Genomic DNA, 27,524 nt, shown 5'->3' with positions numbered 1-27,524 from the left:
TCTATTAAATGATCTTTAGATTGTTTTTAATATGAATAATAAGTAAAACAGTTCTTTCATACTTACAGCACAGAATTCTTCAAAGGATATTCTCCCATCTCCATCCTTATCTGCGTTTATTATGGTTTTGTCTACAATTTGCTGTAACTGTGTGTCTTTCAGATTGTTCCCAACCATCATTTTCAACACCTGGAAGAGTTCCCCATTGGAAATATAGCCATCTTTATCCATGTCATAGATACGGAAAGCAACTAAAAAAGAGAGGAAGAAAAATCCATGGCAGTTGTAAGCAATCACATGAGTACTTTAAGTGAAAAACAAAAACAAAAACAAAACAGTAAATTACCAAACATCTGGAATTATGACTCTGAGGATGATGCCTTCCCTAAATATAGATGTTGCCTTTGGTGGGATTAACATAGTTGTTAAGATGGGCTTACAGAGTCAAGATTGACTGGGCGAAACAGTGTATGTAGCCTAGGTTGTTTAACCATATTTAGAACTAGGGATAACAACAGGTCCAGTTTCTTAGGTTCTTCAGAACATTTCTTGCTACTTTCATTAGAAACAAACAAACAACAACAAAAACAACGCTTCTTTATCCATACTATATATGTAATTTATATTACTGTTTTCAGTAGAAGGAAATTCTATTTTTCTTCTATACAATATAACCATACATAACCATACAGTATTCAAACATACTAGTTGAAAATGTGCAAATGTAAAATTTGTGTTATGTCTAAACATCCAGAATAAAAGAAATTGTTTAGAATATTTTAAAAGAAGTCTGTAATGTAGTATAAGATAGTAGCAGTTTAAGAGGGATAATGAAGTCAGTAAAGTAAAATACTTACACCGCAATTTCTGCTCCTTATCTCCTTTGACACTGAACTGAGAGACTCCCTCAATGAATTCTGAATAAAAAGAGTTAAAATGTTTAAAAATCTGAACTTTAATGTTTTACATAGAAAACCAGTATTTACCTTACATACCCACAAAAGGATATTTCCCTGTATAAGACAATTCTATACTAGCATGTTGAAAGTTGAAAGCGCTGAATTTAAACATTCACAATCAAGGCTCTACATTTCTCCCCTCCTTATTTGGAGTCTTCTAAGATTAATCAATTTGAATAAATATTTTAAGTATTATAAACCACACTCAAAAACATATTATTGAAGCTATTTACTTCTTTCCTCTTAGGATATAATTTAAAAGGGACTAAAAAAATAAAAAGACTATAAACTGTTTTGCCAGAACAAAAATAATTTTGAATTACTGTCCTAAAATTCAGTGTATTTATACACTGTAGGGATTTGCACACAAATTATTATTTTTCATCATTACCTGATAAACACTAAATCATAATTGATTTTAGATCCCTTCACTTATCATTCAGTTTCTCAAATTAAATTGACAAAGCCTGCTGGAAACTTACTAGCGAAATGAGGTATTTATTTACTTATTTAGTAAAGAATTAAAGTAAAATGATATATCATGTTAGTATTAGCAAAAGCACAATGTCTTTGTAAAATCTAGATTAATTAAAACTATGATATAACATATCCTTATCACTATAATTTAATTGCTTAGTATGTAGGTCTCACTCTTAAAAAAGAAAAAGGTTTTTAAAAACTGCAACTTCTGGGGCTGGGGATATAGCTCAGTGGGTAGAGTGCTTGCCTTGTATGCACAAGGCACTGGGTTCAATCCCCAGCACACACACACAAAAAAAAACAACCTTGTAACTTCTAATATTATAAATTAGCCTAGAGTGAAAATCATCTTCTAAAAACAAAGGAAAAAAAACGAATCTCCCTTTTTGGGGTCAGAATGCCCTAAAGGTACCTTGATCACTTATGAATCAAGAAGTAAAATAGTTCACTAAAGTGTATATACTACAGATTTTAAGGTTTTAAGATAACGTTTTACTATAACATCACCAAAATAAAAATTTAAGAAAAAGTAAAAGTTCCAGATGTTTATGTATATATAGCTATAAGGCTACTCACAACTAGTGATTTAAAAAACAAAACAAAAAACCCCAATCTATTTTCTTACCTTTAAAGTCTACTTCTCCATTCCCATCTGTGTCAAATATATCTATTACTCGTTGTACTAAAGGATTCTGTTGTAACTCAGGCAGAGACATGAACTCTTCCACACTCAAAGAACCAGAATTGTCCAAATCCAGCTTCTTAAATCTTTTTCCTAGCCTTTTAATTTCATCAGCATCAACTAAATGCAAACACAAAAAAAGTAGCAAGATTTTTTAGAAATGATTTTATAATGGTTATGGAAAAAAAATTCAGCAGTTATCCAATCCTTTAAGTTCCGATTTCATTAAAAGAGTTACATACACTGTTAAATAATTTCTCCTAATAGAGTACAACATAAATATTTTCATTTGGTTACCTTTCTGTTTGTTTGTCCCTGCCATAACATACAACAAACTATACACAAAGTACCCAGATATCTCAGGACTGACAACACTAAGCTGATCATGGAGGTCACACAAGATATCCCAGGACTAATATCACTAAGCTGATCACAGAGGTCCTACTAGACAAGCTAAATCAATCTCTGCTCTGTACTAAAGCACCTTTATTTTCACTTTCTTAATTTTTAATTTACTTTACTTTTAACAGTTTGATGCAAACTTCAAAGGCTATTCAAAATTCAAAAATTCTAACATTCCCCTTCCATCTCACCCCTTGAGATCTATTTCCTTTCTTGGAGGCAATATGACCAGCTTCTTGAATATTCTTACATTTTAGATCAGTTCTTGAAACTCTTTCAAGTATGAGTAACTAAAAGACAGCTTCTTTTACTTCTCTGACCAAAACCAAACCAAACCAAACCAAAAAAAAAAAAAAAAAGCTAACAAAATTCACTCGTCAACACCTTAAGAGAAAAAAATAACTATAATTTTTTAAGAAATGCTTGTATTACTTTGTAAGTACTCTATAAAAATTCAGGCAGTTTGTTCTGTTTTGGTACTAGGGATTGAACCACAAGCCCAGCACCCCCCCCCCTTTTTTAAGTTTCTTATTTTGAGACAGGGTTTTGCTAAGTTGCTGAGGCTGTCTTTGAATTTGGGATCCTTCTGCCTCAGCCTCCCAGCTGATGGATTACAGGCATGTACCGCCCACTCAACGTTCTTCAAAAAGATTTACGTCATTTTCTTTCAAAAAATAATACAAATATATACCAAAAAATTAAACAAAACCACCAGTTTTTTTTAAAAGAAAATTAACAAGGCAAATGTCACTTTGCCCATGAATATATATGTATCACAGTTATATTAGAGAAGAGACCACAAACTGGTTTTCAGTTTAGTTTAGTTTTATTATAAACTGGGTGTTGAACCCGGGGCACTCTACCACTGAGCTATATCCCTAGCCACTGTTATTTTATTATTTTGAAACAGGGTCTTGCTAAATTGCCCAGGCTGACCTTGAACCTGGCAATCCTCTTGCCTAGGGCCTCCTCAGTTACTGGAATTACATGTGTACCACTGTGCCCAAATGTTGTTTTGATCCTCACTTTAGGAACTTAAACATTAAAGTGCATATTTAAAATATAAAGGTACTATATTAAAATGCTACATAACTATATGTAATTTTCTGCACTACTAAAGTACAGACTGAAAATGCTACACATAGTGCTCTAGTATTTTCCATGAAAGGTTTTAATCCCTTAATCCTAAGGAGTTCTGTTTTTCATGGTGGGGGGCACCTATTTCAGTTCGCTGAATTGAACGGTTTGATGTCTGGTTAGATAGAGTTTTACTTTAAATAAGATAATGCTCTAATATGAATATAGCTATAAGATAATACTCTAATATGAATAATTCCAGTATAATTGACAGAGGGAAATAATGTCAGTACAACATATAAACTTCATGAATCTGTCTGATGCTCTTAGGTTTATGATGGGGTTCTATACCAAAAAACTCATGATAATGCAAAACATCATAAATGGAAAATGCATACAATAAACCTAAACAGCAAACATAATAATTTAGCCTTGCCTACCTCAAATATACTAAGAACACTCTAACCTACAGTTGGGCAAAATCATTTAATACAAAGCCTATTTTATACTAAAATATTGAACACCTCATATAATTTTTTGAATATATGTATTGGGAACAGTACACTGTATAACATCAGCTGTTCATCATGATCAGGTGGCTAATTGTGAGCTATAGCTTGTTGTGCTACCCAGCATCTTGAGATTATTATACTGCATATCAATTAGACCAGGAAAATATCAAAATTCAAAGTACATTCTCTATTAAATATGTGTATATTGCTTTCGAGCCATCGTAACTCAAGGGGCAGGTTTTCTCAAAAAGGAAGTCTTAGTATATAAAAACCTTAAGGTAAAACGGTAAACAAGGAGTGCCTTCCTGCTGGGCTTGGTGGTACAGGAACTCAGGAGGCTAAGGGAGGAGGATCACAAGTTCAAAGCCAGCCTCAGCAACTTAGCCAGATCCTGTCTCAAAATAAAGAGGGCTGAGGATGTAGCTCAGTGGTAAAGTGCCCCTGGATTCAATCTACCAAGAGGGGAGAGGGGCAAGTATCTTCTTTTAGAGAAATTAACAGCAAATTTAATAGTTTCAAGAACCTCAAGGCTTCTGTTGAAAACTAAAGGTGCAGATGAAGACACAAATATAATTTCTCTGTTTTTTTTGTTTTGTTTTTAACTACCTGCCCTCAAAATACTATTTTAAAAGGTGGCTATTCATTGGCTCGCCATTAATGTTAAAATTAGTTTCTACTGAAATAAATGACTTCAAGAACCTGTATCTCAAAATAAATGTTTAAGGCGCATGTGACTAACTATGTCATTTAATACAAATGCCAGAATTTGTACTTATATTTTTAAAGATCATTACTATTTATAATAGCACTTTGTGAGTTGCATCAGTGTCCAGCCAACCAATATTTTTCCCACATGTGATTTTGCACCATGTGTGGCTTATCGGAAACACATATATTGTATTTTTTAAGAAAACTTTACATTGATTTAATGAAAATATTCATCCACTTCTAACAGTAAGATAACACACATGTTCAAAATAACCTGATAAAAATTCAAATATACACTTAATGATCACATCAACTATATAAAACATTTGATTGCTCTACTAAAGAGTAGTTGTTCAGTAGAACAGATGACAAAAGCAAAGTATTTTCCCTTTATCCATTAGAAAATCAGATACCCTTACTCTTGGGGAAGGAGTGTGACAATGTCTTACAAATGCTTTCCCCTATTTATTTACACAGCTCTTCTACCTCAAGAGTCAGCCCACAGTTTTTTCACTGGTTTTCTGTACAATGCATATAATAGTTGCTCATAAATGTTTTAAGCACTAATAAATGTTTCACACTTAAAACATATTGATCAAAATGCCATCAATATTTATAGTTATACATAGTAGCTGGTTTCATCCTAACGAAATCATACATGCATGGAATCGGATCCACTCAATTTCAGTCCCTGCTCCCTCCTCCCTGTACCCTTCCCTTCACTGATCTTCCCCTTCCTCATCATTTATCCATCCTTGATTGGTACCTTCTACACACACACATGAAGGTAAGGTTTCCTGTAGTATATTTATATACGTACATAAGGTGATTTTGTTAAATTGATTCCACATTTCCTCACCTTTCCTGTCCCTCCTCCCTCCCTCTTAATCTCCGACACTCACTGATCTTCCCCATACCTTATGATATCCAATCCCTACCCCCGCACTTTTTGTTCTAGCATCCACATATAAAAGAACACATTCAACCCTTGATTTTCTGAGTCTGATTTATTTCATAGTATAATGTTCTCCATTTCTATCCATTTGCTGGCAAATGGCTTAATTTCATTCTTCTTAATGGCTGAGTAAAACTCTATTGTATGTATATTACCATATTTTCTTAATTCATTCATCTACTGACAGGCATCTGGGCTGATTCCTTAATTTGGTTATTGTGAATTGTTCAGGTGAGCTTTTGAGATTATGTGGTCAGTAGAAATACCAAGAAATGGAGCCAGGCAAAGTAAAATCACCAAGACAAGGCCAATGAGATAGGACAACAGTCTGCCCCATTCTGAAAATAATATCAGAGACTTCCTCAGAGGATAAGGGACAAATTCCTGATGGTAAGGGAAAGACACATGCAAAGAATCATCACTGAAATAACTCAGTTACCTTTACCTTATCACAGTATGGTAAAACATTCCCCAAGATGGAAACACATGGTAATAAGAAACAATGCATGAAGAAGAATGATGGAAGTGTAGGCACAACTAGGATCCCACCTCTGTAAGTGAAGACATCAAGACACAGAGTTCCTGCCTACCTAGCAGACACCATAAAAGTTGTAAACTTTTGTCCTTTGACATTCTTGGTTGATGCCTAATAAAATTCTTGTCTGTGCTTAAATTCTTTTCAGGTCCAGTTTTTGTTTCTACCAACTCTGGACCCAAGGACTCAGTTTGGTAACAAAATCATTCAGACCAGTTTCTCAAAATTCATAGATTTTGCTAAAAAGCTACCTGTCCATACTTGCCTTGGTTTTACATGTGTACCACAGACTAGTTAACAGCTTTCTTCTCAAAATCTAGCTTTGCTTACTTTACAACCACAGACCAGAAAAGCTAATGATTGGGAAAACAGATCACTGGGAATATTAGAAGTGGAAAAGGAAAAATGACATTTCCACAAAAGTAGATGAATCACTTCCTCTAGAGGGTATCATTAATGGAAAAAGAAAAAGGAGAAATGTAGCACTATAATATTTGTGGAAACTATTATATTCTGTATGTTGAAGCATGGAGATACATAACTGTATAGAAAGTTGTCTACAGTGAAACTGAAACTGAGGCATTGAAAGGATTGTCAACTAGAAAAAAACCCTACTAATCAGGAAGACAGTATTTCATAGTCTTGAATAATACTAAGAATTCTGGAGGTGTGGTTCAGGGGTATAGCTGATTCTATGCACATATACAAGGTACTGGATCCAACCTCTGATACAAAAAAATTTTAATACTAATTTTTCTTTTTGGAAAAGAATATAGAAGAAGATCATCAAATAAATATATTTGGCCCAACGCATCCTTCTTTACATTGCAAACATTAATCCTTTTGTTTGTGTTTGTGCACAAATGTGTGCATGTTGCTAGGGATAGAACCCAAGGACTGGTGGCGTGCTAGCCAAGTGCTCTACCAATGAGCTATATCCCCAACCCTTTTTACTTTGAGTCTTGCTAACTTGCACAGGTTGACTTAGAACGTCCAATCCTGCTTCAATCTGCTGAGTAGCTGGGACTACAAGTATGTATCACCATGCCCAGCTAAAATTAATCTTTTTAAAAGGCAAATTTAGTGAAACTGCTGGCTCTTGTGCTTAAAATTTTCTTGTGGTGCTGGGGTTGTGGCTCAGTCGTAGAATGCTTGCCTAGCATGTGTGAGGCGCTGGGTTTGATTCTCAATACCACATAAAAATAAATAAATAATTAAAAAATAAAGATATCATATCCATCTGCAACCAAAACTATTTTTGAGAGAGAGAGAGAGAGAGAGAGAGAGAGAGAGAGAGAGAGAGAGAGAGAGAGNTTTACTTCACCAAACTTGCCAGGAAAGATGGGTGAAGAGACTTTCTTGGTTTACTTTTACTCTCCCCTTTGTGCTTAACTCTCTTTGCATTTTTTTTTGAGAGAGAGAGAGAGAGAGAGAGAGAGAGAGAGAGAGAGAGAGAGAGAGAATTTTTTAATATTTATTTTTTAGTTATCGGCGGATACAACATCTTTGTTGGTATGTGGTGCTAAGGCTCGAACCCGGGCCGCGCGCATGCCTGACGAGCGCGCTACCGCTTGAGCCACATCCCCAGCCCCCAACCAAAACTATTTTTAAAAATTTTTCTTGTGGCAATAACAAGAAACAAGACAAAAAGCCTAAAGCTCTTGATAATATTTAGCTTCACTTTAAGTTTCCATCCTCTTTCCCCATTTCCTTTTCTTTAGCTACACTGCTCTTGGTACAATTCTGCTAAGGTATATATTTTACACCTCCATTTCTTTATAAGCTCTCTCCTGGAAGGTCCTTGCCTGAATGTCCTTTTATGAGAATACCATCAGTTTTTCTCTAATTAAAGAAAGGAGGATGTTATTAACTACATAATCTCATAGTTGTATGATTCAATTAACTCACTTACAAAAGACCTTAAAGCAACACTTAAAATCTATTTACTTCTTTTTAAGTATCTTGTGAAATATTACATGTAGTTGACAGTTTTTCTGGATGAGTAAACAAAACTTTCCTCAGTGATCATACTTTACCTGCACAACAAATGGCTACTTAAACAGCCCCTAAGTATAACTTAAATGGAACGAGCTCTATATAATCTTCCACTGATCAACTTTCTCCTACACCCCTTGCCCTTGAAACTCACCTTGAATTTTAAGAAGCCAGTAAAATGTGTAAGAAGGCAGTTATCGCTTTTCTAACCACCCATTTATTTCCTCCTCCCTTCCCTCCCTTCCAGCTAAGAGTTACAAAGATGAGTAAGATGCAGACTAAATACTTCACACTTACTATCTAGTTGAGTCTAGATTGGAAAATAAAGCCATGAATGTCTTTTAAAGCCAAGATCTAAGAATACTACTTTAAAAAACAAGTGGTAAAATGTTCTGTTAGATATTGAACAAAGTAACTTATTTGGCCACTGCTGTAACCAGAGAAGCAGTTATTCAAGTACTTTCACTTGACAGCAATGGTCTACATGAGTGGCAGAATATTAAAGTATGAAGCAAGATTTCAATTTTTGAAATACCAGCACTTACTAATCTACTATAAATTAGGCAGATATCTCTAAAATAGATCAATCCCATCTTGTTAGCACTTAAATAATTTCAGTGTATTTACAAACCTGCACTCAGCATCAGGTTAGAAATAAAGAACAAATTCCAACTTCTGGCAACATGTTTCAACACTTCTTCTTCTTCTTCTTTTTATTTTTTTTAAGCCTACTGCTTAGGATCCTGCTCCCTTAAAAAGAGATGAACAAGGAAAAACAAACAAACCTCACCCTCCTGACTCATCCTGTGACTCAGAGATACTCTTTTTCACAGGTTATTTTCCACTTTTTAGAAAGATACCTTTAGGAAGGCTACTTACTTTGATAGCTAAAAATACTTATATATTCAATTGAAATTATATTAGAAAAAGCACTAAATAGCCTTAGAAAGTCATATATACTATTATCTAAAATTTAAGCAAGATACTATAAACTTAAAATATTTTAGTCTGAATTTATAACATATAAAAAAGTTTTTAATAAGAAATTGCTGAAGAGCTTACAGAGAACACTAAATTAAATTGTTGAGCTCTTACCTGAATATCCCTGATATTCTCAGGGATAAATGTAAATTAGACGGCAACTTCTTTTAACAAGTGATTTCAGAATCTTGTTAATGTTATCACACAAAATGTTTAAGAATTTTCTTTTAGAGAGCTTACATTGCTATAGTAAATTTTAATATTTTCAACTGTACGTATATTAGAGCACCATAATATAGAAGGTTGCATATTTATTCATCCGTCTTTCAGTTGGAGAAGCATGAATGAATTCCTTTTAATATATTTCTATATTTCTCTCATTTTGGGGGTGGGGGTGGTTTAAGAGTTTCCAAAATTATAAAAAGACTTAAGTCTTTCACTTTAAAAGTACTGCTATTGATACATATATACTAAGCTGCTGCTCAACTATTAAAAGTAAAAACAACCTGAGGAAGTCTAAACTTTTAGTTCAATTTTAAGGTTTCTTAGAATAAAAGATAAATAGAATAGAATAAAAATCAACTTTCCTCAAATTTTAGTTGGTTCTCAATAATGGTAAAGTAGAAAAATAGCAATAGGGTTATTAAACCTTTAGGAAAATTATTAATATCCACTTTATACCTATCTATTAGTAGATCAAGTAATGATTTAACAACAAAAACAAAATAAAATATATCAAACTTTTAAATTTCTCCTAGAAATAGTATTTTTGAAAGAAACTAAATGCAGTGTGGGACCCTGGACAGGGTGGGAGAGCTCTTCAAATGTCACCATTTTTCACTAAAATATGTGGTTTAGTATTATTTTACCAATGTTATTTTCTTGATTTTGATGATTAACTTCAGTTCTGTAAATGTTAACCTTAGGAGAATCTGTCTGAGGAGCATTTGAAAACATTACTTTTATAAATTTTTTTTGCAATTTCTTTTGAGTCTCCTCCCATTTGTGACAGCTCTTAATTTTCTCCTTAGTTTTTACGACCATAAAACTTTTGCTCTAGCATTTTGTGAAGGTTCTTCAGTTTAAGCTTAATGATGTTCTTCTCATGATTAGAATGAATTTAGGTCTTTGGGGAAGGAACACGACAAAAATGATTTGACACATCTCATAACTAGTGATGGTGACTTCAATCTCTTTAGTCAAGTGGTAAAAAAGTGGTGCTGCCAATTCTTCGCTATGTTTTTATTTATTTTTTAAGTTAGAAAGTATCCTGGGGAAGATATTTGAGAAAATGCACATATTCTATTTCTCCTCAAATTCTGACCTAATTTTAGCATCCATCAGTGGGTCATGTCTGCAACATTTATTTCTGTGATATGTGCCTAAGAATCAATTTCTTTTTCCCTCTTTTCTTCTACATTAATGGGGATATTCCCACAAAAAAAGAAAAATAAAAATGGTCCCTTCTCAATTTATTCTTTTAATTATATTTATTTTACTATATGAGTTAAAGCCCAACACTATCATTATTTACTTTGTTAGTCAAACTGATCCAGGTTTGGTCTTTAGGTGCTGCTTCAGGCTTGCTTTTATGAAGCCTTTCAGTCATCCCTTTTTGTTTTTGTCTTTTTGTGTGTGTGTATGGGGGGGGGGGTTGTTTGTTTGTTTGTTTTGCTTTGCTTTATAGCATTTCCTTAATTTCTGGCACCATAAGATGTTCCAGGCTCATCCTGACTGTATGTAATATTTCTAATAAGAGATCCCCCAATCTCTTTTATATGGCAAGAAATTAAGAGCTACACTATAAAATGATAACTATTAGTAAATATTACTCCAACACAGGATTTCAGAATATCTCAAGTACTTTAAAAAAGAACCATCAGCTATAGCAAAATTACCTGTGGAGAAATATGTGTTGAACAGCACTTGTAAAAACCACCACAAGTACAAACTTTATAGTGTTACCAAAAGAAGTTATTGAGAAGTTTTTGAACATAAACATTAATTAAAGTCTTTGTCCATGTCCTACAAAGGTAATGGTTGTATTTTCATGTTACCCCAAATGAGAAGTAAAAACCACCAGGGGGCGCATCAGATAAAAAACCTTATAAGTAGTAGCTCCAAAAAAACCTCAGATTTTATAAGGGTCTTACTTACAGACTAACAGTTTAATATTTATATACTACATAAAATAGTTCAAATACCAAATGACAAAGAAAACGTGCTACCACTGTTTTGAAACACTTAATATATTACAAAACTAATAAGGACATGAGCACATATTTGTACTGTATTAGATATGAAAAACTGCCATCCACTTAAAATTTGTGGCTTTTAGGAATATGTTATAATTTTAGAATGGAAGAGGTAATGTGTGCTTTTGGTGCTTCTAGAATATAATTCTTATATACCTCAAAATGTATCAAGCAATTATCAAACATGCAAAAGATAGGCATCACCAGTAAGCACTCTACATTCACAATAAAAGAACACTTCAATCACCCCCAAATGTTCCCTTTGACCATCTCTCCCCCTTTGCAGTCAATCACCCTCCTTTCACCAAACCCCGGCAATCTAGGTTTGCTTGCTACAACTGTGTTCTGTCTAGAATTTCATATAAACGGGACCATATGATATGTAGTCTTGTGTCTATCTTCTTTAAATCCCCAAGGTTCTGATGTTAAATCATATCAGTATTGTGCTCTTTTTTATTGGAAAGTAGTATAGTCCACCATATGGATATATCACAATTTGTTTATACATTCACTTGTTGCTGGACATTTTTGTTGTTACCAATTTGAGCTATTGTGTTTTTCTGGAATTCTAGGTCACAAGATAAGCCGGTGTTTAACTTTCACAAAATCAGTCTTTTAAGGGTGGTTTTACACTCCTGTCAGCAGTATGAGAATTCCATCTTTGCCAACATGTGGTTTTGTCTGTTTTTTTCATCTATTTTTTTGTTGTTGTTGTTAATTGACTATTCAAATCTTTTGTGCTTTTAAAACTGTTATCTTAAAAAAAAGTTTTTGAGATTTTCTTTGTGTACTGATATAACTTCTTTGTTAGGTATAGGTTTTTCAAGTATTTTATCCCAATCTGTGAGCAAAAACCTTTAATTCTGATGAAATCCAAGCTTGTTCCTTTATGATTCAAGTTCTATGTACAATAAAAATCCTTTTGCAACCCTGGTCATGAAGATTTGCTCCCATGCTTTCTTCTAGATGCTTCATTATTTTAGCTCTTATACTTACATCTATGATCCATGTAATTTTTATGATATAAAACAAGCACAGAGTAAACATTCTATTTCATACAAAAATATAGCTATTTTGTTGAAAAGGTTTCCCTTACAATGGTACCTCTGGAACTTTTGTCAAAATCAATCACACACACACACACCCCCACACCCCTATGGACCCTTTTCTCTGTTCCATTGATTTGTCTATCTAATGCTGTGTCTTATGTTTAATGGCAAATCTTTAAGTTAGGGAGCACTGCCTTCTTTGTTTTTCTTTAAAAAAAAAAAAAAATTATATATATATATATATATATATATATAATCTCCATAATTCCACACAGAATTATCAATAACTTTGAAAACTTTTACAAAAATATTGCTGAGAATTTGATTGGGATTATCTAAAGTTATAGACCAGCGCAAATAGAATTGATCTTTTTTAAAATATTTTTTTTTTAGTTATACATGGGCACAATATCTTTATTTTGTTTATTTGTTTTTATGTGGTGCTGAGGATCAAACACAGGTCTCACACGTGAGAGGCGAGTGCTCTACCGCTGAGCCACAGCCCCAGCCCCTAGAATTGATCTTAATATCAAGTCTTCTAATCTACAAATATGGTATATCTCTCTATTTATTTTATTACATTTCTCCCAGTAAACATTTTTAATTCAGAATGCAGATTTTATACACATATGGCTAAATTTATACTTGAATGTTTTATGGCTTTTATTATAAATTACACTTGTCAATTGAATTTCCTAATTGTGCTTTGATACCACACAGAAATTCCCCTAATTTTTGGATAACTTCCTTACAGTCTACAATCTTGCTAAATATATTCACTTACTGTGCTAGGTTATGATCTGTTATGTAAGTAAAATAATGTCATCTGAAATTAACGACAAGTTTATTTCTTCCATTCTAATCTCAATATTGATTTACTTCTTCTTTAATGTAGTAACTAGAAATCCTAATAAAATGTTGACAGGAAGCAATAAGAATAAAAAATCCTTGCTTTTTCCCCCTTAGGTCAGGCATTGTGTTAGCTATAGGTGCCCCTTACCATGTTGAGAAAGTTCCCTTCTGTTTTTAATTTGCTAAGAGTATTTATAAATGGGTAATAAACATTCTTTTTCCACATTGCTAGATTTGACTTGCAAATATTTAAGGGTTTTGGACGTATGTTCATAGAGAATGTTGATCTATGTTCTACATTACTTTTCTTATAATGTATTTGGTATTACTATCAAGGTAAAGTCATCTCCTATTTTCTGAAAGAACTTAGGTAAGCTTGGTAATTTTTATTTTCATTAAATGTTTGACAGAATTTGCCTGTAAAGTCCTTTGTCCTTGGAGTTTTCTTTGTAGGAAGATTTTAAATTAAGAATTCAATTTCGGGGCTGGGGATATGGCTCAAGGGTATCGCGCTCCCCTGGCAGGCGTGCGGCCCGGGTTCGATCCTCAGCACCACATACAAACAAATATGTTGTGTCTGCCGAGAACTAAAAAATGTAAATAAAATATATTTAAAAAAAAAAAAGAATTCAATTTCATTAATAGAAAGCATTTAAGATTTTCCATTTCCTCTTGTGTCAGTTTTAGTAGTTTGTTTTTCAAGGAATTTGTTTATTTTATCTAAGGTGCAGAACTTATTGGCACAAAATTCCCAACATTCTCATTATCCTTTTAACATCTGTAAGATCTATAGTGATATCAATTCTTTCATTACTGATAATGATAGTTGTGTTTTCTTTCTTCTGGAATGCTCCTTCAAAATGTAAACACCATGTAACACTTACTTCCTCCTACCGTATATAAAAGATATGCCCCCAAATTACCCAAAACATTAGAATTCACTCAGCCAAATGAATGGTGTCTATCTAAAAGACAAGCTAAACACTTGACAATAATCCTAGAAATACATTTTTAGAATTATGTTCAGAGCTCAATGATTTTCATAAGAAAATTTGTCATAGAAAAGCCATTTAATACGCTAGGTACAGCAGTGCATGCCTGTTAATCCCAGCAACTTGGCAGGCTGAGACAGGAGGATTGTAATTTAGCGAGGCTCTTTATTGAGACCCTGTCTCAAAATAAAAAAATAAGAAGGGTCGGAGATATGGCTCATTGATTAAGCACTTTGGGTTCAATCCCTGGTACCAGAAAGAAAAAAGAAAAGAAATGCCATATAATATAAAGACTGAAAAAAAAAAAAAAAAAACTTGAGAATGAAACACTTAAGATGAGGAAACAGACCTAGAAAGGTAAATGCTGAGTGCTCAATGCTGTAAAGCTCGATGGCAAAGCTGGGTAATTTAGACTTCTTGAAATGCTTTCTCATCTAATTTCTTTTCTTTTTTTTTTTTATTGTTGGTTGTTCAAAACATTACATAGTTCTTGATATATCATCTTTCACACTTTGCTTCAAGTGGGTTATGAACTCCCATTTTTAGCCCATATACAGATTGCATCTAATTTCTTTTATTTTAATAAAATTTTAATAAAATTTTTATTTTAATAAAATTTCTTTTATTGATTCCATCTGAATACCTAGCATTGAGGCTTAGGCTAAGAGATATTACACATTACTGCTAAAACCCTTAATCTGCATTTTGGGTCTAAATGTGAAGAAAGGGGAACAAGTATTCCCCAACTTCAGGTAGACAAAAACAGACCACATATTTCTAAATGTTCCTCTTACCTATCTCCCTAATTTGAACAATACTGGTTTTCTTGCTGAAGGTTTGTATTGTTGGTTTTCTCCTTTTGGTTTATCTATATTGTGGTTCAAATCAAAACAGACAATGAGTAAATGAAAAGGCATGTACTTATAAGATCACAAAAGCATCTTCAATTTTCCTGTCATTAATAGCCCTGTTTAATATACTCTTCATTTTTAAGCCAAAATGCGCATTGTCTCCTAGCTCAATAATACATCTTACTTTAATGACTTAGTTCTCAAATAATTTGTTTTATAAGTCCAACCCAATCTCATTCCATTACAGCACCCTCTCAAAGTTTTCCTCTTATTTTATCAACTATGTTCTGCTGCATCTGAATGCAAGTTGCACTTTCACTTAGTTTGTTTCACTCTCCACCCCAATCTCTTGGTAAAAAGAAAATACAGCATTTACACACACAAACACACAAATGCATATTCAAGTGTCTTCTTTTACTTTGTTCTAATTTGAACCAATTGCTTTCTAGATCCATGGTATCGTTACCCTGGGATTTTTACTCATATCTTAGGGGTACTCATATATTTTGGTAATGGTACATTTTCTGATACCATTATCTTTTTGAATTTCATTTCATTATTGTTATTAAACTTTTATTTCATTTTACTGGGTTTATACTCAAGAACTTATAGAAAGTAAATTTCTTAAGTCTTTACATTTCTGAAAAATGACTTTAATTTGCTCTCACACTTGATTGACTATTTGGCTGATATGATATCAAAATTTGGATTTAGGAACTTAGAACTTTCGATGATCCCACTGCTTTCCAGCATCTGCTGCTGCTAAGAAGTCCATTGCCAGTAGATTCCGATTCTTTTTAGATTTTTCAAGGTCTAGAAGCTTTTAGGATTTCCTTTTTATTCTTGGAATTTTAAAATTATAATGAAAGTAAAGAATAAATAAATATGTAACTCTTTTCATTTAACTTTCTCTGCAATCAGAAAAGATTTTTTAATCAGATGATTCATTTTTTCAGGTCAGAGAAACTTTCTCCCACTAGTTCACCGAGTATTACCCTTTCTATTTTATGTAACACAGCTCCTGGAATCTCTTTTGATCAGATATTATTTTTCTCTGTATTCATTCAACCAAGTCATTAGTTTCTTATACTTTTCATATCTTTTATTCTTTTGCTCTAACAGTCTGAAAAAGATCCAAGAGGGCTGGGATTGTGGCTCAGTGGTAGAGCACTCGCCTAGCATGGGCGGGACCCGGGTTCGATCCTCAGCACCACATAAAAATAAAGTTATTTTGTTGTGTCCATCTACACCTAAAAAAATAAATATTTTAAAAAAAAAGATCCAAGAACTTATACTTTTCTTAGATGAATAGCTAGGCCTTTTTAACCACCTAAAGTAAGTAGCTAACCATATTACAAGTCATGGACCTCATAAGTGAAACTATAATTCTGTGAATGCTGCCATGATACTAAAATCTGACAGTATGGATAATAAACACAGCTAAATCTTACCTTTACTTAAAGACTACTTTTCTATAACTTGAAATATTCAAAATATAGCAGAGAAACCAGGAATGTTAAAAAAGGGGAGGGAGGAATATAAGTGCAAAACAAGGTTAATAAGACAAAGTATATAAGTTTGCACATCATATTTAAGAAGACCTTTCATCTCTTTCTTCATTATGTAACTCCAGTGCTTTACTAAAAAAAAATGTATTAAGTAATTTTCATTAAAAAATAAATGATTTCATAGAAATAAAATGTTTCAAAAACACTTTCACCTGTTCACATTCAAACTGAATTATCATTGGCAGTAACAGGATTTCCTCCAAAGATTTCTGAGATAATGAATAAAGGCTTGGTAAACTAGACATGAAAATTTCAAGCACACATTATTAAAAAGTGAAGTGAGTTAAGCCAATCCATAATATAAGAACAAAAACAAAGAAATGTTGAAATGAAGGAAGAAATCAAATGAACTTTAGTTTAATTTTTTTTCCTCCAAAAAAGTTTTGCTTTCAAAACAAAAACAAGGGACTAGTGATATATCTCAGTGGTAGAGCATTTGCCTGGCATGCACGAGGTCCCAGATTAGACCCCCAGCACCATGGGGGTGGAAGGTAGGAATCAAAACAAAATAAATCTTAGTCTAGGTAAAGAATAATGAACTTTTAAAACTCTGAGACTTGATTAAAAGCAGAAATTAACTGCACAAGATCACTGTTGAAACTTTTAAGTCATTTGTAAATATTCAAAGTAGAAACAAAACTGCTAGTATGTTAAAATTGTTTACTCAAAGTTGGAGCAGTATTCTAATGGACAGAAAGTCTTCAAAGTTTCTACAGATTACTACCACCACCACCCCAGGAAAACAAAAACAAACAAACAAAAAACATTCTTTTAGTATCTGCCTAGCTCTTCTTGGGTCATCTTTTAACAAGAGCAAGTTAAGAGATCTTTTTAGATACAAGAATTTTCCATCTGCATTCATTCTATAAAACAAACCATATATTTACTAATTTTATCAAAACCATTCACCTTTATAATGGTTTTATCAACAGTGAAAAATTAGTTGAACCAGATTTTCCACTCAGATTTTCACTTTTGCCCAATCTAGTCCTCTGCTTAAACTACTTAAAGTAGTATCTTGTATTTAGTCACTTTTTCAAGTTATCATGCCAAGTTACAACTAAGCTCAACTTTGAGGAGGTCCAAAGCATAGCAGAAAAGCTAATCTTAGTTACAACTAAGCTCAACTTTGAGCAAATCACTCCAAAAGTATACATTTTCCAGTCCAGACAGGTTAGCCAATAGACAGAAACAAAGTCACAACTCCTAAAATAACTTAAATAAAAACCTAACACTGCCAGGAGTTCCATCCACAGCATAAAAGAAAAAAGAAACAAAACCAACAGAATTGAGTAACCATAAGAAAAAGAAAAAAAAAAAAAATCAGAGAATACCTATATCTCAGATCAATGTAATTTTTTCCCCAAACCATTTATGTAGACAAGTTAACATTAATCTTTCAGGATTTACTACAAAATAGCCAGGTGCAGTGGTGTGTGCCTATAGTCCCAACTGTTCAGGAGGCTGAAGAGGAAAACTGCTTGAGCCCAGTAGTTCAAGGCCAGCACAGGGCGACATAATAAGACTCTTGTTTCATAATAAATAAATGAATGAATGAAAGATTTACTACAAGAAAGGCTTTATAATACTGTGATAAAAAAATGACTCTCGGGCTGGAGGTATAGGGTATAAAATTCAGCAGCAGAATAAGCACTTAGCATGAGAGAAGCTGTGGTTCCAATCCCACACCCTAATAAAAAAGAGAGAGAGAGAGAGAGAGAGAGAGAGAAAGAAAGAAAAGGACCGTGAGAGGCATGTTTGCCTAAGATCAAATCATGGAAATGTTATTTTGCCTGCTTTGGGTCAGTTAGTTAAGGTCTCTCACTGCCTCGCATCTGTACAATTGGGAAAATAGTGCATTTCTCAGGAGGCTGTTGTAGAAATTTAAAAGATTAATGTAGGCCAAATAGTTAGAACAGTACCTGGCACCCAGTGGTTTCCAAGTATGTGTTGGTATTATTTCTGACAACAAATGCGGTGATGGGTTAACTAAAGTTTCCCCCAAAGTACAGCCTTTAGTTGTCTATATAGTCCAATTCTGAGCTCTTACTAGCTTATTTTATCAATATTTACTCAGCATCTGTTTGATGCCAAATATTGAACTTATGCTTTTACTGTTGATACCTCAATTATTTTATTGGTGAATAGTAGTTTACACAGCGGTTTATTCTTAATGCTTACAGAATGCATGCCATATTTAATTATAATGAAATAGTTATTTCTAAGTAATTAAATCAATAACTCCTTTTACTTTTAGTTGCTTCCCTTTTCCTTTAAAAAAAGAAAACTACAAAGGAAATTTTCATACTCATGTTTAAAGAGTATAATGAATCTCATATATTCATCATTGAGTTTTAACCATTAACATGAGAAATATTTATACCACTGCCCCAATTATTTTAGGGCAAATTCCTGACATATCATTTCCTTGCAATTATTCAGCTAACTTATTATTTCTAAAAGATAAACTGTTTTTAAAAACGTATCACAATAACATTATTACATATGAAAAGTAATAATTATTTGATTTCAAATTTCCCACAAAGTCAAAATTTATTTTCAGGTTTTTTGAGTCCATCAGACTTGCCGATTAGGGAATGTGTCAAAATAAAGGCGACCTTAATAACAGTTTCAATGGAATAACAGCAGAATGCCAGATTGCAGCAGGCCAAGAAATGAGCAGAAATAAGGAAATGGGATAATTTTGTACATTCTTCTTTTGAGAAGCTCAAATACAAGGAAGAATGGAGAAACACTGAAAGGTGTATACAGGATTGGAATCGAAGAGAAGTTGATTGTATTTGTAAACTAAGAGAAAGACAGAAGCTGAAGACATAAGAGAGAAACTAACAATGTAAGGTCCTAGAGATGAGACAGAGGAGGTCCAAAGCATAGCAGAAAGGCTAGCCTTGAATAAGGGAAGCAAAACTCCAAACCTAATACCGAAGGAAAGGAGGTTGAGAGTGAATGGCAGGTGGGGATGAGGAAGCAAAGAGGTTAACACTTAAAATGTCCTCAGTTTCCTCAAGAATTAGAAGGCAAAATCATTTATTAAAGATAGGAAACTGCAAAGAATTATGCAGAGGTCTGGACAGAATGCTGATGATATGAGTGAAATTTGAGCAGACTGAGAGGGAGAAATAACCAAGACAAGTCCAACAATTTATCAACGTTCAAATCCTACACAGCTTTCAAAACCAATTTCAAACATCAGCCCTTCCATGAAGCCTTTCTTAATTTGCTTACCCAAAGATGATTTTCCCTCTTTGGAACCTGTGCTTTTATTTCTATTAATACTTTACATTGTTATTTTATGCATGCCTCTTTTTTCAGTATTTAGACTGTAAGCATTCTGTGGGTGCTTACCTATAGCTTATGATCCAGAGTCTCTCTACCTTTTTAAAGGTAACACAATTTATACACAAAAAGGAGGAAACATTAACTTGGTGAAAAGAGACACTGAAAGGCAGGACAATTATAGAAGGTCTCACAGAGAACAATGAGCTGGGTTTTAAGGCATGAAAAAACATCAGAGGAATTAACCTGAATGGAGAAGTATAAATTATGAAATGCATCAAGGATTGGTTTTAACAATGTTATAAATGATAGTAGCTGTTTACAGTAACAACTGAGTTCTTCCAATAATGAAGAGGTTTTGGTAAAAAGTAAAGAAATTTACTATAGTCGTTGGGCGGACAAAAAAGTGACTGTTTTAACATACACAAGTTCATTTGGGGGAAATTCATCCAAATTATGCATAAAATGATAAAAATATATTACATTAGAGTAAACCAAACACTGAAGGGGGGGGGGGGGGGGGACTTGAAACAGGTAACTTTTAGATATTCAGAACTGGTAGAATGATCATTGTCAACTATGATCCCTAGCAACAGAAAGGGACTGCTTTCACAGTGAATGAAATCTTTAAATGTTTACCACACCTTTAAAAATAAAGTAAAACTGACATTTTGGATGTGTAAAAGGGAACATACATCAGGCCTTATGCTTTAATATATTCAGTCTCAAATTTAAAGAGAGAACAAAAAAGAAATATCTGGGAACTATGATTTCCTTACAACCTCTGTTACTTGACAGAGAAATAAAAACCAACTTTCTCAGGATGTCATCACTATCAGAGTTGTACTAGCAATAAGGAAACCCAACTCTATTACAGCCTGAAACCTTGCTAATTACAGACTCCACCCCTTTTCTTTCTATCAACAACTAGAGGAATAACTGTATCACATAATTTTGAAAGGAATCCCTCCAATTCAGCTATAAACTAACATGTTAACATTGCCAGAATAAGAATTAGAGATCTATGTAACACCAAGAGCACCAGTGTGTAACTTCTCTGTCTTGATCATATCCCAGAGATGTTAGCTGGGCTGTAGTGACAGAAATGCTAGTTTTCAATCCCAGAATGCTACTATAGGCTACAACAGGATTCAGCAATTTTTTTCTATGAAATGTCAAGTAGTAAATATTTTAGGCTTTGTTAACCATATCATATAGTCTGTTCCAACTACTAAACTCTGCCATTACAGCACAAAAACAACCACAGACAATATGTGAACAAATCAATATGACTACTACAACAAAACTTTTCTAATAAAAATTACGAGCAGGTAGCTTACCAACCCTGGTATACAGAGTCATACTTAGGTTTGGTTTTCATCAATTCAAACAACATTCTCAATGTTAACATCTTATTTCACATTTAAGATGGAAATGCATGCCTACCTACAATCCTAATTAACTAAGAAATTCATAATGGAAAATCTGGGAAGAAAAAGTGAAGTGAAATGCAAATAGTGGTTGAGATGGAAAGAATATGATAATTGGTCATAAATATCAGCATTTTTAAAGACACTGTAGAAATATAAAAATGAAAGATTAATAAGTAATTTCAGTTTATGGTCACTGCTACAGGAAAATAAACAGGATACTACCCATGACAGAATCCAAGGAGGGTCAGGAGCGATAAAAAGTTTCATTTACACAAAATTGGAAGCAGCCAAGTGAAGAGCTGACAAAAGAGCACTACACTCAAACTCATAAGCAGGTTAAAAGTGGTGATGGGAATAAAAGAAACAAGTATTCTGGAGAAAGAAAGGAGACTTTTCCAAAACAAACAGCAACAAGTGGTTTTAACAATATAAAAGAGAAGTGACACTTCATTGCAAAGGTAAGAGGTCTCTAAGCAAGATAGGACAAAGACTCATCAAACAGGCTGAAAAGGGCTGCTTCTCTGAAGAGCAGAGTGATTTGGGAATCTCATGGTATCTTAACAATGATCTCCATTTCAGGTCTAAGGATCTCTCCTTTTCCTATCATTGCGCTTTCAAACCAGACATCTGATTTTTTTCCAAAGAATACACATAAGCTCTCTAGTCAATCAAATGATCCTTCAAACAAAATTACTTAGCATTGAATTTCTTTCTTTAGGTTCTACAGTATAGTCAGAAGTAATCAGCCAATTCGTGTTCCTCAAATTCTCCCCAGAAAATTTTTTTGCAATAGCTATTTGTTCCAAATTTTGCATTCAATTAAGTATTTGATTTTATGCAATCACAAAATCAATAAGTTCACATTTTATTAATTGTGCCACAGTTTAACGATGTCCTCACCCACTTTCTTTCTTCATGACAACTGGATCCTCACCACTTTCAAGTCCAACAAGGTCAGAGAGTCAACCCAAATTTCCATTACTTTTGATAATACAGCCTCTATACCATTCCTGAAATTATATTGTCTTATTCAAGGTTTAACTAAAGACAACAAAATCAAACTGTACCTAGTTGAAGCAGAAATTGTTTTTTAATATTAGAAACTACTAAAAGACAACAACAACAACAACAACAAAAGGGTAAGTAGTGTTTGGGAGCAATTTAAAAAGCTACACTGCAGAACTGTGTTTTCAAAAGACATACTGACCATCCTAAAATCAAGAAGCTGCATAGTGAAATTGAAAGCTTCTGACTCCAGAACACCACCCACACAAAAATCCAAATACAACCAGAATCTTACCAGCCGAAACAGTAGAACAAACTTCACCTCATTTTCTACTTCATAAATCTGACATGAGTACAACTGTGGCAGAAATAAAAAGAACTCTGGTCCAAAGGACTCTTGAGATATGTACTTATCAGTTTTAAAGTTTCTAAATACCAAAAGGTCTAAATGATGTTGACCACCCTTAATATAAAATAAAGTTCAGTGTCAACACCAACAGACATACTACAACTGAAAAATATAAAAACAAAATTAAAACAACTAAGGGAATAAAGTTGTTTAGAAGATATAAAGAAATTAGGATTTAAGGATGTAGGGGGAATCAGGTACAGAAACAGTAGGGCAGATAGGACTGAACTAATACAACCATAATAAAGGCAGAATTGTCAAGGACTTAAGAGCTGCTAAATCTTATTTCTAAATACTGGAATATGACTAGCAATGAGGAAGAATAAATAGGTGTGTTCTCTACTTATCAGTGATTTGTTGTTGTTGTTGTTGTGTTGCAGTACTGGGGACTGAACCCAAGTGAGCTCTACCACTTAGCCAAATCCCCAGTCCATTTTATTTTTTATTTTGAGACAGGGTGTTTCCAAAGCTGTTGAGGCTTAGCCTTGTACTTGCAATCCTCCAGCCTCAATCTCCCAAATCTCTGGGATTACAAATGTGTACCATCATGACTAGCTCAAACAGTTTTTAAAGACTTAATTCCTAACACCCAAGGGCTAAGAGTAATAAAACAAAACTAAAATATGTTGAAATGGAAAACTGTAGAGATACATACTATATTTTTTTAAAAGGGTATCAAAATTAACATGGCCTTGATAAAACATTCCATTAAAGAGCTACCATCATATATACTGTAGGTGATCAGACACTGGCATAAGTCTTTTTTTTTTTTTTTTAAGCTCTTATTGCAATATAAGTACAAGTAAATTAACTCATTCCAATAGTCAATCTTTCAACTATTAAGCTTCTATCAAACACATATATAAAAATGTAAGATTTTTTTCAAACTTAAAAACATTCTAAATATTAGAAAAGGGTTTAGGCAACAGATTTTACTCTGAAAATTTGCTGTTTAGTCAAATAAAGACAGAGAATTCACCCCTAACTCTACCCAGTAATATTTTTCTTATTTTAAAGGATTTAAAACACTAACACAAAAGTTAGTGATTCCATTTGTTTAGAAAACAAAACAAAACCCTAGGCTTAATGGGTGTTATTATGCACCTTCTCTGTTTCTCCTTCCTCAATGCAGGGGAAGTATATTTTCCAGTCCTGTGGCAGTTTGGTTGGGCTGTGTAACTATTCTGGCCCACAAACTATGAGCATAAGCAATGCAAATCACTTGGTAATCATGCATGGAGTTGTTGGCATTACAAAACACAGAAGTGTGGACCCCTGAGTCATCAAACAGAAAAAAGCGCCAACAAATTCACACTGACATCTGCTTAATCTGAAAAACTTGTTAAATCACTGAGATTTGGGGTTTTCTTTATAACTACAGAATAGTACAGATATTAATAATAAAGTCTATTTAAAAATCTCCTTATTCTGGTAATTTTAAAACTAATCTGTCAACTCCATTACCCATTTTAAAACACCAAATGGCTAACTTTGATATGTGGATAAACATATATTACAGAGGTCTCTCTCTCTCACACACACACACACACATACACACACACACACCAAAAAAAATGTGTGTGTGTGTGTATATATATATATATATATATATATATATATAGTTTTACAAATAAAAGAAATTCTTGAAAACAAGAATTTTCCACTTACAGTGTGAGCACATTTCCAAAGGATAACTTGCCTCATTTCCCTGGGGAAAGAAAAGAAAAAAATCATAAGATTGGCACCAAATTCTTTAAAATATGTACCAAATATTTTAAGTCACAAAGCAAAGGGAAATAAGCCATAAACTAATATATCTAGATTTATAAACTGTACTTAATAAGGAAACAAGTTATACAATATAGAAAGAGTTCTTCAAACAGGCTTGAGTTTTGGCTCTGCCACTTAAAACTTAAGTAAGCGTTTGACTAAAATATATTTTGAATATTTGTGTACCCTAAATACACTATAAACCAAATTTTCACATATTGGATACTGTCAGTGCTCTAACTTGTATTGCTTGGTGAACTCATTTTGGAAAACTCAGAAGAGAGCCTCTCCTACCATTTCTATTTAATTAAAGAGTTTTACTGAAATTGCAAATGAATGGTTAAAAAAGAAAAACCAGAAACTTACTACAATTTATACCTACATGAAAGAGAATTTTCTATATGCTGTACAATTTTGACATTTATAATTCATTTATCCCTTACTTAATCCCCTAGACTTTGAACTCCATGAAGACATCACGTCTTATTACTTTTTAATATCCTTTGCCAGATTTAACATTGTCCTAAATTTATTTTGAGAAAGGATTTTATAGTTACATGGTAACAATCTAGAACTCAGTGTAAACAGCATTTTAAATATCAGTGTATTAAAGACAGTTGGTTTAAGAATCAATAAATTCTTAGAAGTCCAACTATTAAAGTAATTTAAATTTTCACTTTCCTTAATGTTTTCTTTCCATAATGACTATATATTGCATAGTTGGACCTTCTACATATATTTTAATTAAGCAAGCAGCACTCTAGTTCTGAAACAATATTTATAGTTCACAAGGATAGCCTATAACCTAATAAGGCAATGTTGTCACCTTTTTTTTTTTTAAAGAGAGGTGAGAGAGAGAGAGAGAGAGAGAGAGAGAGAGAGAGAGAGAGAGAATTTTTAATATTTAGTTTTTGGCGGACACAACATCTTTGTTTGTACGTGGTGCTGAGGATCGAACCCAGGCCGCACGCATGCCAGGCGAGCGCGCTACCGCTTGAGCCACATCCCCAGCCCCTGTTGTCACCTCTTAAGGTCTACTAGTAAGAGAAAGATAAATGTCTAAATATTCTGACAGCATAGCCTTTAAAAATATTCTCATCTTCACAGAATACATTGGTAAAATTTTTGTTCTCCCAAATCTTGACGGTTTGATCAAAGTAATTCTAAACAAAACAAAATAAAGATCCAAAAACTATTTTCTTCATTTATTTACCAGAAATTTTCTTTGGAAATTTTTTCCTAATTCTACTGATTTTATCCCCAAATTGCCACTCATTATACAGTAAAACAACAACAACAAAAAATCTTTAAAATGCTAAATTACATGGACTTTAAAGGTTATCTTGGGAATCAACCCAAATATCTTCATCTGCTGAAAGATGATTTGCCTGCTTCCCAACATTATTGTAATTATCATAATCAAATCACTTTTTTCCTGAAATCGCTGACCATTTTAAAAATTGTTTTAGAACAAATATTCCTTATTCTTAGAAATATAAGCAAGATATGAAAATTATGGATGCATGAATGTGGGAAAGAGGAAGTAAAAAGATCATAAGATAGAAGTAGCAAATAAAAACCAATGAATGCTACTAGAAGACTTCCGGGACAAGTCTGTCTCTTAAAAAGTCACATGGCCAGAAGTATACCTGAAGGCACTGACTTCTTCATGGGAGAAATAGACTAGATGACTTTAACAGGTCCTTTTAGTTACTGATTACTAATGAAACTTCTAGACATATTTAGATATAGACATTAAGAAAAGAAGGGGAAGGAGGTGGGAAAGGAGCGAAAGGAAGAGGGGTAGAAAACAATGTCAAAAAATTATTCTATTGGTACAAAAGACAAACGGTTTACCAAATAGAGTATGTTACTGTCTTTTATAGGCCTGTGCAACACTTTATGTAAAAAAGAAAAAAATCTGTAGATCTCCAGAGTACAAGTTGTTGCCAACATAAATCTATCAGAACCTTAGTTACAGCAAATCTGACACCAGGGATTTTGTGACTGTCCTATGATATCAGTTATGACATTATCACATGACAGGAATATTCATTAAAATAGTGTATCATTATTAGTGACTAATTCTCCAATAGAAATCAAATGGTGTTAGGAGAAAACAAAACCTAAAAATGCCTAACTAAAACCTAAATTGCTATCATAAGTACACCCTATAATTTGTTAAATCAATCTAGCAGATGTCTTAAGGCACATAGTATATATTAAGTTTTTGAAAGATTCTTAAAAATGGGGCCAGAGATTATCATAGTTATACTCAATGTTACCCTTAAAATATATCTCCTATTAAATAAATGACATCTAAACTATCCAACCATGTTTATCTCTGCTAGCCAACATTAACCACGATTTTTGTATGTTTGTCTTGTATCCTGCACAACCTTGCTGGACTCACTTATTAGTTCTACAAACTGTTTTTGTGGTTTTTCTTTTCTTTTGTTATGTTTTTGTAGATTTCTTAGAATTTTTCTTTGTAGACAATTGTGTCATCTACAAATAGGGAGTATTTCTTCCTTTCCCAATTGTAAGCCTTTGATATTCTTTTCTTATTAAAACTTCCAACACTATGCTGAAATAGTAGTACAAGCAGACATCCTCACTTGGAGACAGATTTTATGGGGAAAAGCACTCATTTCTAGACCATCAGATATAATGTTAGTTTTAGGTTTTTGTAGATGTTCCTTAAACAAAACTAAGGAAGTTCTTTATTTCTCTAAGTTGTTGTTTTGTTACAGGTAT

The 27,524-nt window shown here is 33.2% G+C and overlaps 1 protein-coding gene and 1 long non-coding RNA gene across 2 annotated transcripts; both read right to left on the bottom strand.

The window, feature by feature from the left end:
• Ppp3r1 (protein phosphatase 3 regulatory subunit B, alpha) lies at window positions 1–24,807 on the bottom strand. Its single transcript, XM_015479582.2, has 4 exons — window positions 24,666–24,807; window positions 2,065–2,241; window positions 858–917; window positions 1–251 (listed from the first exon to the last, which is right to left on the bottom strand). The coding sequence occupies exons 1-4, from the start codon at window positions 24,676–24,678 to the stop codon at window positions 16–18; spliced, it is 486 nt and encodes a 161-aa protein (XP_015335068.1). The 5' UTR covers window positions 24,679–24,807; the 3' UTR covers window positions 1–15.
• On the bottom strand, window positions 8,262–13,917 carry LOC125617151. The gene is made up of 2 exons (XR_007348035.1): window positions 13,218–13,917; window positions 8,262–13,133 (listed from the first exon to the last, which is right to left on the bottom strand). It is a non-coding gene; the product is annotated as an uncharacterized LOC125617151 (long non-coding RNA).
• Window positions 24,808–27,524: the final 2,717 nt, after the last annotated feature.

The sequence above is a fragment of the Marmota marmota genome, unplaced genomic scaffold (assembly GCF_001458135.2).
Source record: "Marmota marmota marmota unplaced genomic scaffold, marMar, whole genome shotgun sequence".
In the NCBI taxonomy this organism is placed as follows: domain Eukaryota; kingdom Metazoa; phylum Chordata; class Mammalia; order Rodentia; family Sciuridae; genus Marmota; species Marmota marmota.
Note: the sequence above shows the minus strand (reverse complement) of the source record. Positions and strands in the feature narration are given on the sequence as shown.

What these genes read in the sequence shown, in the direction of transcription:
- Ppp3r1 (XM_015479582.2), bottom strand. An exon ending in TGGAGAAGTAGACTTTAAAG is followed by an intron (nt 918 to 2,064) that starts GTAAGAAAATAG and finishes CTTTTTATTCAG; the next exon opens with AATTCATTGAGGGAGTCTCT. An exon ending in TAAGGAGCAGAAATTGCGGT is followed by an intron (nt 252 to 857) that starts GTAAGTATTTTA and finishes TCTCTTTTTTAG; the next exon opens with TTGCTTTCCGTATCTATGAC.